Source organism: Mus caroli, unplaced genomic scaffold (genome assembly GCF_978045245.1).
Source record: "Mus caroli unplaced genomic scaffold, Mus_caroli_1 scaffold_2, whole genome shotgun sequence".
NCBI classification, from domain to species: Eukaryota; Metazoa; Chordata; class Mammalia; order Rodentia; family Muridae; genus Mus; species Mus caroli.
This window is the reverse complement of record NW_028227257.1, coordinates 165,898,075-165,916,428: the sequence shown is the minus strand read 5'-3', so window position 1 is coordinate 165,916,428 and position 18,354 is coordinate 165,898,075. Positions and strand designations below refer to the sequence as shown.

The window sequence follows — 18,354 nt, the reverse complement described above, 5'->3', positions numbered from 1 at the left end:
CCTTCTTTTTTAAACAGGTTCTCTTATATCCAAGGCTAGCCTCAAATTCTCCATCTACCAAAAGATGACTCTAAACTTAGGATAATCCGCCTATTTTCAGAGTGCAAGGACCATAGGTGTGTGCTATCTCAGGGAGATTATGTCTGGCTGGGAATCTAACTTCATGCATGATAGGAGTAATCATCAGCATAGGATCTAGAATCACTGAGGAGACAAGCTTCTAGGCATGCCTGTAACAAAGTGTGGAGATTCTGTTAATGGGGTGATGAGACCCCTGCACTGTAGGAGCACTGGTCCATGGGCTGAGGTTCTGACTGAGAAGAACTGCTGAGCACCAGTTTGTGCCACTCTCAGTGTCTCTCTGACCAGATGCCTTGAGCTCCAGGTGCCATGGCTTCCTCACCATGATGGATGTATCTAGGAACTGGTGGCCACAGTGAACAGTTTCTTCCATAAGTTGTTACAACAGGCTTTTTGTTACAGCATCAACAACGAACTAGCACACCAGGCCAGTTTTCTACCAACTGTGCTGAATCACTGATGTTTGCATTATTCAAGCTCAAGAGAGATCTTCTGTGAGTTTTTTGTGGATTTTATATAAGGTATTTTGATCATATTGAGCCTCTTCTCTTAACCCTTCCTTGATCCACATGCCCCAACCCCTCCTTCCCTACCCAGCCAACTTTGTTTCCGTTTTTTTTTTTTTTTTTTTTTTTTTAGCAAAATCATACTTTAGTTTATAATTTTAATAAAATGGGCGTGAACTCTGCAGCCAGTCCCACAGCACACAGAGGAGGCTCCGCTCCCATGTGCTTTAGCATGCACAGGATCTAAGGATCCAGGATGAGTAGGGCACAAGATCTGTTCCAACACCACTGGGAGTAACTGGGACCAAGGGATCCAGGGACACAGGAACCCCACTTGACCAGTGGCTCAGGTTAATTCCAGTCTGTACTGGTTTACCATGGGCGCAAATTCTGCAGCCAGTTCTAGAGCACACAGAAGAGAATCCACTCCCAGGCACTCTAGCACACCCAGGATCTTAGGATCAGGGGTGAGTAGGACACAAGATCTGTTCCAACACCACGGGGAGTAACTGGAACCAAGGGATCCAGGGACACCGGAAACTTTCCCAACCAGTGGTTCTGGTTCCTTCCGATCTGCGCAGTTTACCTTGGGTGCAAACTCTGCAGCCAGACCCACAGCACTCAGAGAAGGCTCAAATCTCAGGTGCTCTAATACAGCTAGAATCCCAGGATCCCAGGATCCCAGAATCCCAGGAGCTTGGTCACAACAGGATCTCAGGGTCCCAGAGGCAGCTTGACTCCTAGGAAAATCCAGAATCTCAAGACCACAGGACTCACGAATCACAGGATCACAGAGACAGCTAGACTATGAGGAGTTCTGACACAACCAAGATTATAAGAAGGACAGGCTCCAGTCAGATAGTGAGGACAGGTAGAACTAGAGATATTCAGAAGGCGGGAAGCAAGCATAAGAACATACGAAACAGAAAACAAGGTTATTTGGCATCATCAGAACCCAATTCTCCCACCATCACAAGTCCTAGATACACCATCACACCAGAAAAGCAAGACTCTAATCTAAAACCACTTCTCACAACAATTATAGAGGACTTTAAAAAGGACATAAATAACTAACTCCCTTAAAGAAATATAGGAGAACGTAGGTAAACAGGTAGAAGCTCTTAAAGAGGAAACACAAAAATTCCTTAAAGAATTACAGGAAAACACAATCACACTGGTGAAGGAAATGAACAAAACCATTCAAGATCTAAAATTGGAAATAGAAACAATAAAGAAATCACAAAGGAGACAAACCTGGAGTTAGAAAATCTAGGAAAGAAATCAGGAGTCATAGAAGCAAGCATCACCAACAGAATACAAGAGGTAGAAGAAAGAATCTCAGGGGCAGAAGATACCATAGAAAACATTGACAGAACAGTCAAAGAAAATGCAAAATGGAAAAAAAAGCTCTTAACCCAAAATATCCAGGAAATCCAGGACACAGTGAGAAAACCAAACCGAAGGATAATAGGTATAGAAGAGAGTGAAGATTCCCAACTTAAAGGGCCAGTATATATCTTCAACAAAATTATATGAGAAACCTTCCCTAACCTAAAGAAAGAGATGCCTGCCGGGTGTGGTGGTGCACGCCTTTAATCCCAGCACTTGGGAGGCAGAGGCAGGTGGATTTCTGAGTTCGAGGCCAGCCTGGTCTACAAAGTGAGTTCCAGGACAGCCAGGGCTACACAGAGAAACCCTGTCTCGAAAAACCAAAAAAAAAAAAAAAAAAGAAAGAGATGCCCATGAACATACAAGAAGACTACAGAACTCCTAAGAGGCTGGACCAAAACAGAAATTCCTCCCATCAAATAGTAATCAAAATACCAATTGCATTAAACAAAGAAAATTAAAAGCAGTAAGGGAAAAAGTTCAAGTAACATATAAAGGCAGACCTATTAGAATTACAGCGAACTTCTCACCAAAGACTATGAAAGCTAGAAGATCATGGACAGATCTCATACAGACCCTAAGACAACACAAATGCCAGCTCAGGCTACTATACCCAGCAAAACTCTCAATTACCATAGATAGAGAAACCAAGATGTTCCATGACAAAAACCAAATTTACTCAGTATCTTTCCACAAATCCAGATAAGAAGGATAAAAGATGGAAAATGCCAATCCAAGGAGGGAAAAATCAAGAAAGTAGTCTTCTTTCAAAAACTCAAAAGAAGATAGCCACACAAACATAAAAATAACATCAAAAATAACAGAAAGCAACAATCACTATTCCTAACATCTCTTAACTTTCATGGACTCAATTCTCCAATAAAAAGACATAGACTAATAGACTGGATACATAAACAGGACCCAGCATTTTGCTGCATACAGGAAATTCACCTCAGTAACAAAGACAGACCCTACCTCACAGTAAAAGGCTGGAAAACAATTTTCTGAGCAAATGGTCACAAGAAACAAGCTGGAGTAGCCATTCTAACATAAGCCATTGGTATTCTATTCAGGAAATTTTCCCCCATGCCCATGTGTTCAAGGCTCTTCCCTACTTTCTTCTCTATAAGTTTCAGTGTATCTGGTTTTATGTGGAGTTCCTTGATCCTCTTGGACTTGAGCTTTGTATAAGCAGATAAGAATGGGTTGATTTGCATTTTTCTACTTGCTGACCACCAGGTGAACCAGCACCATTTGTTAAAAATCCTGTCTTTTCATGGCTTGCATATTTGTAGACAAATCATGTGATGCTCTGCTACCATGAAAGATAATCCCCATATTAAGACATTTCATAAAGCAGCATGGACTAACAACAGCACACTACCTTAAGAGTGACCACCAGTGTCATAATCATGAGAACAGTGAATGAGCCTTACTTAGCCAATTCAGTGGGAAACTACAGTGACTGCTTGAGATGAACAGGAAATGTAAACTTGACACTGATTGAAATTGCCTTGCATTTCCACAAGCATGGCTTTTAGGACTTATTTTGTTGTCCAGGAATAAACGCCTATGTGTTAAAACTAAAAAAAAAAAAAAAACTGCTGTCTTTTTCCCACTGAATGGTTTTACCTCCTTTGTCAAATATCAAGTGACCATATATGTGTGGGTTCACTTCTGGGTCTTCAATTCTATTCCATTGATCTACCTGCCTGTCTCTGTATGAATACCATACAGTTTCTATCACTATTCCTCTGTAATAATACATCTTGAGGTCTGGGATTCTGATTCCCCCAGAAGTTCTTTTATTGTTGAGAATAGTTTTCGCTATTCTGGATTTTTTTGTTATTCCAAATGAATGTGAAAATTGCTCTTTCTAACTCTCTGAAGAATTGATTTGGAATTTTGATGGGGATTGCATTGAATCTGTAGATTGCTCTCAGCGGGATGGCCATTTTTACTATGTTAATCCTGCCAATCCATGAGCATGGATGATCTTTCCATTTTCTGAGATCTTAGATTTATTTCTTAAGAGACTTGTAGTTCTTGTCATACAGACCTTTCACTTGCTTGGTTAGAGTCACACCAAGGTTTATTATATTATTTGTCACTATTGTGAAGGTGTTGTTTTCCTAATTTCTTTTTCAGCCTGTTTATCCTTTGAGTAGAGGAAGGCTACTTTTTTGTTTGAGTTAATTTTACATCCAGCTACTTTTCTGAAGTTGTTTATCAGCTTTAGAAGTTCTCTAGTGGAATTTTTGTGGTTACTGAAGTATATGACCATATCATCTGCAAATAGTGATATTTTGACTTTTTCCTTTCCAATTTGTATCCTTTTGACCTCCTTTTGTTGTCTAATTGCTCTAGCTAGAACTTCGAATACCATATTGTCATGCATCAATGGGAGGAAAGGTCCTAGGTCCTCTGAAGGCTCGATAGATGCTCCAGTGTAGGGGACCTGAAGACGGGGAGGTGGGAGATGGTGGGTAGGTGGAGGAACACACTCATAGAAGCAGGGGGAGGGAAGATGAAATAGTGGGTTTCCGAGGGGGAGACCAGGAAAAAGGATAACATTTGAAATGTAAATAAAGAAAATATCTAATTAAAAACATTAAAAATCTAAAAATAATTTTTAAAAATAAATAATTTTAGTAAAAAGATCTCAAAAAAAAAATCACGATTCATCCTCGTGCCTTAAAGAAATAGAAACAAACAAAATAATCATGGGAAGCAGAGAGAGGGAGGGGCCTGGATGGGAGAAGGAAGGGGAAGGGTTAAAGGGTAACTGGATCAGAAATTGGGAGGGGGGGGGCAAAGGGGCAAAACCCAGAGGGCCTGGAGAATTAATGGAAATATGTAGCCTCCAGGGTGGGAAATGGGAGGACCTTTGAGAAAGTACCAGAGATCCTGGAGGTGATAAACTCCCAGGACTCAATCAAGTGACCTTAGCCAAAATGCCTAACAATGAGAAGAGGAAACTCAGAGTCTACCTCCAGTAGATAGATAACCCAAAGTCAAATTTTCTGACCCAGAACTGCTCCTATCTAAAAGAACTGCAGGGAGAAAAATGAGAAGAGAATGAAGGAAAGGCATCCAGTGACTGGCCCAACTTGGGATCCACCTCATGGCAGCAGGGGGCACCAAGACCTGACACTATTACTGATGTTATGATGTGCTTACAGACAGGAGCCTAGCATGGCTGTACTCTGAGAGGCCCTACCAGCAGCTGACTGAGACAGACTCAGATACTTACACTTGACCTTTGGACTGAAGTTGAATTAGGGGACAGATAGAAGAAGCTGAGGAAGAAGACCATAGGAAGGTCGGCAGTCTCACCTAACCCAGACCCCTGAGATCTCTGAGCTATTTATAAACCACCAACCAGACAACATTCATGGGCTGGTCCGGGGCCCTGGCACATATATAGCAGAGGACTGCCTGGTCTGGCCTCAGTGGGAGAAGAGTGTCTAATCCTCAAGAGATTTAAGGTCCCAGGGAAAGGGGAGGCCTGGTGGAGGGAAAGAGCACCCTCTCAGAGGCAAGGGGGAGGAGGAATGGGATGAGGAACTGTGGAAGAGGGGACTGAAAGGGGAAGGGGACTACTGGAGTGTAAATACATAAAACAATTTAAAAATTTTTAATAAAAGAATAAATGAATAAATAAAATGAATGTTTTATACACATTTGGTAGTAATAATAGTTGATACATCTATTTCAAAAATAAAATCTCTAACAATAGAATAAAAAAACCCACTAAGGTAAACATTGTGACTTTGTGCCAGCTACTGTGCTGGACTTTCACATGGACTTTTACAAAGAATCCTTAACAGCCATGATTCCAGGCTACTGTTTCAATGAGCCATTCCAAACAGACACTGTTGTGCTCTCCATTGTTCCAAATGGAAATCAATATACCTAGAGCCACTACTGTAGAGGAGTCGTGGCTCAGATGGAGGCAGGTCAGATCCTAAAGCTCAGATTCTCAGTGTTTAGCCATGCCTCATACACCTGCTCTCAGATCCTCCCTCAGTACTGATCCTCTAGCCATGGCACAGGGGACCTCTGCTCTCTACGGGCTCCCTCACAGATGGCCCTCTGCACTGAAATCATCTATCTACTCTCAGTATCCTTTCTGAATTTCAATTTTCACTGTGACCTAAAAACAACGACAGAAGGAAAAAGCAATAAAGCAGTAAATTAATTTTATCCTCAGGGCAAAGTGCATTTCATCTGGAAAGAGTCCTTTGTGCCATTTGGCGCTTTCATGACAAATACATGTTCTTTGATGATGATTTTGGAAGTACTTAAATAATACACAGCCCAGGCTTCCTTTGTATATGAAAGTAGGCAGCAAGAGATAATGCGCAGAAATGTCCTCAAAGGCAACCTTAGAGACTGAGTAATTACAGGACATTAATTGTTGCTGTTTATATATTCTCATTGGAGGAAAGGGAAGAAATAATGAATCCATTTATCCCAAAATGTATTTATCCCATTGTATTGGGCCTGAAAAGGTGGCTCCTCAGTTGAGAGTGCTTACTGTTCTCGCACAGGACTCAGGTTCAGTTCTCAGCACCCATCCATCACCTCTGACTCCAGTTACAGAGGCCTTCTTCAGGCTTATGTAGACTCCCGCGTGCAGGTGGTGCATATACAGACCAGTAAGCATATACCTGGACATCATTTCTTCATACATTTTTTATAAATAGGAAAATTGAATTTAAAATAAAATAGAAGTACTTCTTGCTTTGAAATCTACTAAGTTTAACAGAACAACAAGAATTCTCAAATATCCTATTCATAATGTACTAAATCAATTAAGTTTTCAGTTGTTACGATATCTCTATATTCCAGATGTTATCATGCCTACTTTAATAATGTGCTACCCTATAAGACTTATGACTTTCTAATCTGATAACTAAATTAAGCCAGGAAGAGTAAAGAGTAATTTATTCATACTGAATTCTTTACATCAATTAGCAATGATGCATGAATTACTTAGTGAAGTAAGCTTTTGTTGTTGTTGTTTTACTTTCACTTAAGGGGTAGGAAGTTTATGACTAACTACATGTCTCAAACATCCTATAGGCAGCTGTGTATTTTAAAGGATGAGCCAACATAAAGTAAAGCCTCTTGTGTTTAAAGCCATAAGTAGGTTTGGTGATGCACACAAAGCATCACAGCCATTATGAGGCTGAGAGAAAAATATTGAGAGCTTGTGCCCAGCTTAGGACATAGTGAGAGCCTGTCTCAAAAAAAACTAAAGCCACACAAAACAAAACACTAAGTATTCCTAATCTCTTCCTTGTCTGTAGCAAAAAGTTAACATAAATGATATCATGTTAACTAAATGACTTGATGACATTAAGAGTTGATTTGTGCAAGCATCCCAACTCCTTTTCTTTCACTTTCTTCTAGTCCTAGGAATTTGCCTATTCTAATTACTTTGTAATTGATATCATACAAAAATGGTTTCTTTTGTCTGGTGTACTTCACTTAACATAAAGTCTCCAAGGGCCATTCATATTGTAGCACTCCTTTTTAAGGCTGAATAAATATTCCAAGTGGCCATACCAAAGCTTATGTACACAGTTTTTGTCTATGACTCCTGACTGTCTCCACCCTTTGGCCATAGTAAATGGTGCTGCTACACACAATAGTCTTGGTCGATGGAACACTGAACTAGCAACAGTTTCTTTACAGCAAAGGAGCGTCACATACCACATGAAGGAGTTTTCGCTGTAGTGGCTGATAGGATGTCACTTCCTTTAAAGTCCAAGTACAAGCCATATTTGGCCTCTGTCCCATTCCACTGCAGGGTGCATCAAGGATAATTCGGTCAAAAGATTCTGGTAAGAATGGAGGTCCCCCTATAAAATACAATTCGAAACATTATCTGTCATCTGACATATAGATCTATAACAGAACACTCTTGAGATATAAGCAAAATGAAAAATTACCATCACAATCCAACATAGTAAATAATGAGAAGTCGTTTTTCCCTTTAAGCAAGTGCTTGGCTAAGCTAAGAATGCTTATTCTTCATACAGATTTGACTTTGTAAGAACATCAGAATGCAGTTGTTATAGATGGGTTCTGTTAATATAACACAAAGCCATACCAGAGCAGTAAGACTTTCAACTCCATGTCAGAAGCCACACTGCTCCAGAATCAATGCCTAGTAATAGATCTACTCAACAATCATCAAAGAAATGACCCCCCTGGTAACTCTCCCCGCGCCCCTCCTTGCTGGCTGCTCCTGAAAAGCCAGAGTCGGTCAGGCTCCAGTCAAACATGCTGGTTCTGGCTGCCATTTGTTAGTCTTCCGGTTTTACAGCAATGTGTGTGGCTACTGTCCACTATGACTCATTATCAAGTTTCCCTTGTGCGTTTATGAGTGATTTCTGATGTTTGGTGTTATTGGGGAAAGTTGTGAAACTGGTCTCCTTGTACTTGTGTTCTTTACCTGCAAGCTTGGCATTGTTACTGAAACTTTTATTTAAACCCACAATTACCTTCTGTTTTTATCTTTTTAGGACATTAAGACACAAGCCATTTTCAACTTGGCCCACTTCCATATAGAACCTTTTCCCCCTATTTCATTTACTGTCATGGAAAAATACTTTTCAAAGAAATCTTTATTTTTTGATGCATACTGGTAACCCCCCAACAACAGAGAGAGTATACTATAGTCTATACTGTCCTTATCATGAATGTGTGCACCTGCTTCCCCAAAAGCTCGTCAAAATGGTGTTTTATTTTATTGAACAATGGTGTTTTTCTTTTAAGTAGGTACAACCCTTGTGTAGCCTTTCCCTGTTGAAACCACTGCCTTTCTTAATGAACAGGACAGCTGTTGTACATAGAAGATTTGAACCTTTCCTACAATATTCTTTGAATATTTTCCACAATATTTTCTTAGGTTTAGTTTTTTAACCTGCTTATATAAATGTCACATATTAAAAGTTTTTCTTTCATCCTTTCCAGTGTGAAGTCATAGAAAAAGGGTGTGAACTACCATCATACTTGCTGGGGTGGGGAAAGGAAGACAACAGGGACAGAGAACAGACTTTCTCCTCTTCATGAGCTCTTCCAGTCACAACCTTCATAGCCTCTTTTACCCAGCAGTTTCCATCTTTTCCCGTAAGGTACAGACTGGAGTAGCCAGAGCCCTGGGCAGGTGATATTCCAGGCGCATGTCCAAGCCCAGGATCCACCTGTTGTGTCGAGTCTGCTCTGTAGAGCTGCCTGCAGCAGCTAATCTGTGCTCCTTCCAGCAGCCGGCAGTTCTAGGTACACAGAGCCTTCCTCTGCTTTACAGCCTACAAGTGTCTATCACCTTGCTCTTCCTCTGTTTGTACTGAACTATCTCTTGGTAATTTAAAGTTATACTAAGTTAGCTATTGATATACTGTTTAAAAAAGATCAAAACAAAAGATGTTCCCAGGGCACAAAGGAAAATAGAGAGCTCAAATGCCTGAGACTGTGGGGGACATCTCATTCATGGCAGCAAAACCAGCAAGATACAATAATTAGTTTAGGGATAAACAATATAGAAATAAAACAAAACAAAATAAAATGGGGAATTAAGAAAACCTTTTGGATTTTTAATCATAAATTCAGTCATTATTAGCTTCAAATGGCTTGTGATGGATATGTTTGGCAGTAAGGTTGGTAAGTTGGGTTACCAAAATGTATAGTGGATAAACAGATTAAAAACACAGCACAATATAAACACAGCTAATTCAAAAGAAGACAACAGCACAGGAGAATAACACATCTATACATCACTAAGAAAATATGGAACAAATGGCTCAAGCAAGGCTTCACCATTCAGTTATTTACTGGAAAAAATGAATTAAATATTTCAGACAAAAGACAGTGTAAACTAAAAGCCAAAGATACAAATCCAGCTAGTCACTGCTGTAATGACTCGTCACTGTAACTTCAGTGGATTTGAGGTCACTTAAGAAACACACCTCTGGAGGTGTCAGTGAGAGTATGTGTGGAGGCATTTCCAGAGACCTTTGACTAGAGAGGCGACCTATGCCAAACCAGGCAGCCTCATTCTACAAGCTGAAGTCCTGAAAACAAAGAGGACAAAGAAGTGAGCAGCAGCTGTCGTCTCTGCCTCCTATGATGCAATGTGACCATTTTCTCATGCTCCTCCTACAACAGCGAGAGAAAAGCACTCGACATCACATACATCTTCCCCACCATGACCAAGAGGATATTAACACCGAGTTCCCTACGATGGGAAGGTCAGTAAAACAGGTGCACCTTGACACTGTGAGGCAAAAAGATCCTTTCCTTAGGTTGCTTTTGACAGGTGTTTATCACAGCAACTAAAACACAACCCAAAGAGTGAAGGATTTAGATTAGCATTTACTGCTCTTCAAAGGATGATGTGGGTAGTGGTGTAGGAAGGAGATGCTCACTACAACAAATGTACAAGAAAATGCAATGAGAAACACAAGACATACAATCTAGCCCTTGTGAGGAGACAAGAACAGTTATCAAGACAAGAACAAAAAATACTCTGGTGAGAGCATGGATGAAGAGAGAACACATGTGTACCATGTAAGAACAAAATTGCAACCATGAGTGAGAACGGTATGGTTCTTCACACAGTAAATAATAAAAGAGCTGTGTGATGCAGCAGTCATACATGTCAATGGGTGTACATGAATAGGAGCAGTTGTCACAGATAACTTTGCTCTCATGTTCACTTCAACACTACTTAAAACAGTGATGCTACACAATCAACTCAAGTGTCTACTAACAAGGAATGATATGAAAAAATGCAGGACATGTACACAGTATTCAGCCTTCAGAAGAAATCTTGACACTTGCAACAGCATGGGAGAATTCAGAAGATACTATGTCAAGTGAAAATAAGCCAAGCCACCCAAAACAGTTATATCTGGAAGCTAAAAAGTAGAACATATTGAAGCAGATAGAGACAGTGATTATGAATGGCAAGAAAGGACAGGGTAATACTATGGAAAAGTTACAAAGTGTACCTTGACAGGAAGAGTAAGGTTTTGAACTCTAGTACACAGTGGGATTCTATACTTAGTAATAATACATATTGCATTTCAAAGCTGTCAAGAGTAAATTTTGAGTGTCTTGCCATCAAATGTTAACATATGAAAGCATTAATATAGACATTACATTAAACATTACATAAACACTAACACATTACCGTAATTACTTTCTTGTCATTTCACTTTCATACCTGTATCAAGATCCAATGGGTACATGTAATTATGAGAACAGAAAACACAGAATAAGAAAAGCAAACTCAGGTTACCTTCTATGCCATCGGTAGTATCAAGCTTAAGCGCCTTTGTTGCATCAAAGCAAAATGCCCGGATAGAATGAAGCCCTAATAATGAAGCATTCTGCTTCAGTTTGTTCACTTTTGTCAATATTTTGTCCAATGCTATTACTTCTCCCTAAAAAATGAAAATGGAGTGTAAATCCAAAGCAGTTATGAAAGTCAGTAATACAAAAGACCAGCGTAAATGGTGCATTTTTGGTTTCCTCCCACCCATGCCTGAATTCATTAACCAAATGTACTCCAAATTTCCATTGGATGAGAAGTATAGCTCAGAGATAGAGGGTTTCCTCGAGTCAGTTCCCAGCACTGAAATATTAATTCCTTAAGTATCTTGTCTTTTCTTTAAACACATTCCTGCCAATTGTTCTTCAACCTAGTCTATATAAATCAAAACTTAAAAAAGTTATTTGCAGTATTTTCAAGAAACTTAGAAACACTCTTGAAGGTAAACATAACAACATCAATCTCGAGTGACATCAACATCACATCATCTCCTATGAAAGAACATGTGCTTCCTCTATGAAATATCTAGCCTCAAGTAGTTATGCAGAAATGAGTATCTGTAAAAACTGATCCTTGTCTTATAATTTTAACAGTACACAAAATTATTTGAACTACGATAACCAAAATGATATGTCATGACTCCAATCCTTTGTGCGTCAAAGCAAAATGCTTTGGAAAGGCATAAAGTTCAAATGCTACTAAAGGACACCAGGATCAGGTAACAACTGAGCGCAGAGGAGTGTGACCCAGTTATGGAAAGTGGAGTAGTTTGAATGAGAACCGCTCCCAGAGACTCACAGGGAGTGGCATTATTTCAAAGGATTAGGACATGAGGCCTTGCTGGAGGTGCTAGGGGGTTGTATTTAAGGTTTCACAAGGCCCAGCCAGGCCCAGCCAGGCCCAGTGGCTCACTTTCTCTTCCTGCTGCCTGTGTCTGTAATCCAGATACAAAACTCTTCACTCCTCTCCACCACCATGGCTACCTGCATGCCATCATGCTTTCTGCCATAATGATAATAGACTAAACCTCTGAACTATAAGCCAGCCCCAGGTGGATGCTTTCCTTTATGAGAGTTGTCATATGGTATCTCATCATAGCAATAGAGCCTTTAACTAAGACAGCCAGTAAAGCAAAAGAGTTCTCCAAAAATGAAACAGGAGGAAGGTCAGAGCCACAGAGGCAATGACAGGAACACAGGTTATATTGAAATAGCACCTCTGGAGGTCAGCAATGGAGGAGATTCCCAGTTGTCACTCCCTAGGACTCATTAGGTGCTATCTCAAGAGGGATGTTATTATTTACAATGAACTAACTACCTTGAGGGTGGAGAATAGGCAAGGAGCGTAAGTCAGGGAACTTAAATGGAAACTGCTACAGGTCTGGTGGCGGGGCAGGAGGAGCAGGCACTGATTGAAAAGTTCAGGCTGGAGGAAGCTCAACTCAAGTCAGAAAGGGCATGCCCATAGCCTCTTCACTACCTTACTGACTGGGAATAGCACTAGTATCTGGAGGACTGAGCCTGGGGTCAGAGGTAGCTCTAGCACCCATCAGTGTTGTAGAGTCCCAAAGAGGACATTTCAAAGCCCCAAGAGCTCTGGAGTGCAGGGAATCATGACTCAGGAGGCTTCACAAATATGAAGACATCTTCCCCTACTGTACAAATCTTGGGGCTGTGGTTTTTTTCTATAGTTTCTGTGTATTGGGAGAGCAATAAAGAATAAAATGCAGAGCTTTTGAGGAGAGTGGAGCTTTTCATGTTGACTGTAAAACTAAGTGTGGACATCTGAGGTCCCTGGAATGCAAAGGAAAGCTACTAAAATCATGACAGTCAGGTGTGAGCCAGGAGCCAATACAGGTCCAACACCAGCATAAACCGCCAGAAAGACAAGTGGCCAGACTCATCTCAGCTGCCCACTGCCCAGAATGTCTGTGTCAAGGACACCAACAGAAGCTGCTCCAGCACCTCATCTTCTCGCCACACCTCCCTTTTTTTCTTTTTAGCACACATCTTTAGCGGTATTTTTACTTTACTGTGTTGTAAAGCATTTCATGTTTTTTTTATATCCCTTCATAAATTTAATGTTTTAATGCATTTTTTATTAGTAGAAAAATTCATTTTATTATCTTTTATTCTTTTTTGTCCCAGGGCCTCCTCAAATTTTCCTCTTACTAACATGCAGAGAACCATGACGTTGGACTGGTCTAGCTGCCACGAGAGATATATGTTATAGTTTTTTCAGATTAGAGTCTATGGATCCTGGGCACCGTGTGCCTTTCAGCTCCTTACAATCCGAGGCACTGCCTCAGCCTGTGAAGGATTCCCAATACTTGTGCTTCTCTGTCCCTAGATGTTAGCAAAGCACGTACAAGTTTGATAAAGCAATTAGTTTTAGATATTAATCTTGTAAGCCCTATCTAGCATGCAACCACCATTATCCTGGCGCCCACCAACGTATTCTGCTTTGCTAATGGTATAAAATGCCTGATTGCTTAGAATAAGCTTATCTCAGCCTCAGCTTTGTTGAAACTCCTCCAACCCTGCCTAGTGTTCTTTTCCACCAGCCACATCAGGGGGCACTGGTTATTAAGTAAGCTGATGATTACACGAACACTTTTCCTTTACCTTTTTAAAAATAAGAATTTATGTTTCCCATTTTTACTACTTAGCTTCCCTCTATCTAATTTGGCCTTTAGACCATCTTATTATTAGGCATATAGGCTACACAAGCCACAATATAACAGCTGTGGAAGACTTCAGTGTCTTATTGATGTTTTTGGATAAATCATCCAAACTAACAATCAACAAATAAACCAGAAACGGAATGAATTTCACTTCACAGTGCCTGCAAAAATACCCCATCCACCACATAACAAAATATTCATTTACCTATGAATCTTCTCTAAGATCGAATATATTCTAAACCACAGTCAAGTTTTAAAAAATGTAAAACAACGTAAATAATTTCTTGTAACTTTTCAGACTGTACTATAATAGAGCTAAAATCAGTAAGAGCAATTAGAGAATCTACTCACATATATGGAAACTGAAAAAAAATGTATTTATCAATCATTGAAAAAATCGAGGAATTCTTTTTTAATTACAAAAAAATCTATCACAACATCTAGAATATAGTTAAGCAAGCTCTATGAAAAAGGAACTTGTTTTTGTTGTTGTTTCGTTTTGTTTGTTTTGAGGGTTTTTTTAAGTCATCAGAATAATTTATAATAGTAAAATGCCTCTTAAATATACATTATAGTTTCTGAAGCTAAAAGTAATATGCATTCAAACAGTTTTTAAAATCTATTAGGAAAATTAAACATGATAGAAGTAGGAAAAGTCTCTTATGAAATACTCTATGAAAGGAAATTGTGACAAGTTCCTGATCAGACAGAAACCATTGCATCTCCAAAGGAGAATACGCAGCATAACTGTGGCTTCATAGAATGAATTGGATAGTGTTCCTTCTGTTTCTATTTGGTGAAACAGTTTGAAGAGTTCCAGTATTAGGTCTTGTTTGAAGGTCTGATAGAATTCTGCCCAAAACCCATTTGGTCCTGAACTTTTTTAGGTTGGGAGAATTTTAATGACTGCTTCTATTTCAGTAGCGGTTATGGGACTCTTTAGATGCTTTATCTAATCCTGATTTAACTTTTGTATTTGGTATCTGTCTAGAAAATTGTCCATTTCATCCAGATTTTCCAGTTTTGTTGAATATAGGCTTTTGTTTGTTTGTTTGTTTGTGTTGTTTTGTTTTTTGAGACAGGGTTTCTCTGTATAGCCCTGGCTGTCATGGAACTCACTCTGTAGACCAGGCTGGCCTCGAACTAAGAAATCCATCTGCCTCTGTCTCCCAAGTGCTGGGATTAAAGGCGTACACCACCACCACCTGGCTGAATATAGGTTTTTGTAGTAGGAGCTGATGATTTTTTTTTAATTTCCTCAGTTTCTGTTATATCTCCGTTTTCATTTCTGATTTTGTTACTTTGGATACCATCCCTGCACCCTCTGGTTAGCCTGCATAAGAACCGGTTTATGTATCTTGTTGATTTTCTCAAAGAACCACCTCCTGGTTTGGTTGATTCTTTGTATACTTCTTTTTGTTTCTACTTGGTTGATTTCAGCTCTGAGTTTGATTATTTCCTGCCTTCTACTCCTCTTGGGTGTATTTACTTCTTTTTGTTCTAGAGCTTTCAGATGTACTGTCAAGATGCTAGTAAAGCTCTACAGTTTGGAGGCACTCAGAGCTGAGTTTTCCTCTTGCCACTGCTTTGTGTCCCATAAGATTGGGTATGTTGTGCCTTCATTTTCATTACATTCTGAAGTCTTTAATTTCTTTCTTTATTTGTCCTTGAACAAGTTATTATTGAATGGGACATTGTTCAGCTTCCAGGTGTATGTGTTTTCCATTGTTTTTGTTGGTATTGAAGACCAGCCTTAGTCCGTGGTGATCTGACAGCATGCATGGGATTATTTCAATCTTCTTGTATCTGTTGAGACTAGTTTTGGGATCAATTATATGGTCAGTTTTGGAGAAGGTACCGTGAGGAGAAGGTATATTTTTCTGTTTTAGGATGAAATGTTCTATAGATATCTGTTAAATCCGTGTGGCAAATAACTTCTGTTAGTTACACTGTGTCTCTGTTTAGTTTGTGTTTCCATGATCTGTCCATTAATGAGAGTGAGGTGTTGAAGTCTCCCACTATTATTATGTGAGGTGCAATGTGTGCTTTCAGCTTTGGTAAAGTTTCTTTTATGAATGTTGGTGCCTTGCATTTAGAGCATAGATGTTCAGAACTGAGAATTCTTCTTCCTTTGATGAGTATGAATTGCCCTTCCTTATCCTTTTTGATAACTTTTAGTTGAAAGTGATTTTATACAATATTAGAATGGCTACTCTATTTTGTTTCTTGGGATCATTTGTTTGGAAAATTGTTTTCCAGCCCTTCACTCTGAGGTAGTGTCTATCTTTGACACTGAGGTGCATTTCCTATATACAGCAAAATGCTGGGTCCTGTTATGTATCCAGTCTGTTAGTCTATGTCTTTTTATTGGAGAATTGAGCCCATGAATGTTAAGAGATATTAGGAATAGTGATTGTTGCTTTCTGTTATTTTTGATGTTATTTTTATGTTTGTGTGGCTATCTTCTTTTGAGTTTTTGAAAGAAGACTACTTTCTTGATTTTTCCCTCCTTGGATTGGCATTTTCCATCTTTTATCCTTCTTATCTGGATTTGTGGAAAGATACTGAGTAAATTTGGTTTTTGTCATGGAACATCTTGGTTTCTCCATCTATGGTAATTGAGAATTTTGCTGGGTATAGTAGCCTGGGCTGGCATTTGTGTTGTCTTAGGGTCTGTATGATATCTGCCCAGGACCTTCTAGCTTTCATAGTCTTTGGTGAGAAGTTTGCTATAATTCTAATAGGTCTGCCTTTCTTTATATGTTACTTGAATTTTTCCCTTACTGCTTTTAATTTTCTTTGTTTAATGAATTTGGTATTTTGATTACTATTTGATGGGAGGAATTTCTGATTTGGTCCAGTCTCTTAGGAGTTCTGTAGTCTTCTTGTATGTTCATGGGCATCTCTTTCTTTAGGTTAGGAAAGGTTTCTCATATAATTTTGTTGAAGATATATACTGGCCCTTTAAGTTGGGAATCTTCACTCTCTTCTATACCTATTATCCTTCGGTTTAGTTTTCTCATTGTGTCCTGAATTTCCTGGATGTTTTGGGTTAGGAGCTTTTTTTTCCATTTTGTATTTTCTTTGACTGTTGTGTCAATATTTTCTATGGTATCTTCTGCCTTCTGCACCTGAGATTCTCTCTTCTATCTGTTTTTATTATTATTATTTATTATTATTTTCAACTTTTTGTTTCCAACCAAAATTTTTCTCTTCTATCTCTTGTATTCTGTTGGTGATGATTCCTGATTCCTTTTCTAGGTCTTTTCTCTCCAGAGTTGTCTCCCTTTGTGATTTCTTTATTATTTCTACTTCCATTTTTAGATCCTGGATGGTTTTGTTCAATTCCTTCACCTGTTTGGTTTTGTTTTCCTGTAATTCATTAAGGGATTTTTGTGTTTCCTCTTTAAGTGCTTCTAGCTGTTTACCTGTGTTAAGGGAGTTATTTATGCCCTTCTTAAAGTCCTCTATCATCACCATGAGATGTGATTTTAAATCAGAGTGTGCTGGGGCATCCAGGACTTGCTGTGGTGGGAAAACTGGGTTCTGATGATGTCAAGTAGCCTTGGTTTCTGTGGCTTACGTACATGCCCTTGCCTCTCACCATCTGGTTATTTCTGGTGTTACCTGGACTTGCTGTCTCTGACAGAGGCTTGTCTCTCCTGTAAGCCTGTATGTCAGTACTCCTGGGAGACCCTCTCTCTGGGAGGAATTTGGGTATGGAGAGCTGTGGCACAGGGTTAGCTTCTGGTGCAGAGGAAAACCAGAGGATCCTGTCCCAGGCTGCTTCGAGGTTCCTGTGTCCTCTTGGCCCAAGAATTTGAGCAGAAGTGGTGCTCTTACCTGTGTTCACAGGCGTGTCTGCACATTTGGGAGATCTGCTCTCTCCTGATAGTATTTGGGTATGGAGCACTGTGGCACAGGATTGGCTCCAGGTACAGACTTTGAGGGTATTTTTTAAGCTTTTTGTTGTTGTTGTTGAGTTCTTAGCTTTTTTTTTTAAGAAAAAAAAATCAGTTCTCAAACACATAACCTTATGATGCTTCTTATGATCTCAAGAATGTAAGGAAATGTTCAGCACAAAACCAAGAAATAATAAAAGCAAGAATCAGTCAAATGTAGTCTCAAACAATAATACATATATTCAACCAAAAGTTGCTTAAAAGGTGAATAAGACTTATAAACTTGTACCTAAAACAAGCACCTCCAAAATTAATAAACTTAGAAATAGAAAAAATTAAGGATGTTATATCAGATGCCGGTGAGATATAGCTCATTATGTTCCAAAAGATTAGCAAATCTAGACTGAATGAATAAATTTCTAACATATAAGATCTACTAAAATTAAC

General features: G+C 39.3%; 1 protein-coding gene across 2 annotated transcripts in view; it reads right to left on the bottom strand.

Moving 5' to 3' along the window:
• The window catches only part of Nsun6 (NOP2/Sun RNA methyltransferase 6), a 49,191-nt gene that overhangs the window by 7,152 nt on the left and 23,685 nt on the right, over positions 1 to 18,354 (bottom strand). For both annotated transcript variants that reach the window (XR_015046565.1, XM_021153385.3), the window contains exons 8-9: positions 11,290 to 11,434; positions 7,698 to 7,846 (exon numbers count right to left, since the gene is read on the bottom strand). Coding sequence is in view for 1 of the 2 variants with exons in the window: in XM_021153385.3 (XP_021009044.1) it covers positions 7,698 to 7,846; positions 11,290 to 11,434 (294 nt within the window). In the remaining variant the exon portion in view is untranslated. The remainder of the gene's footprint in view (positions 1 to 7,697; positions 7,847 to 11,289; positions 11,435 to 18,354) is intronic.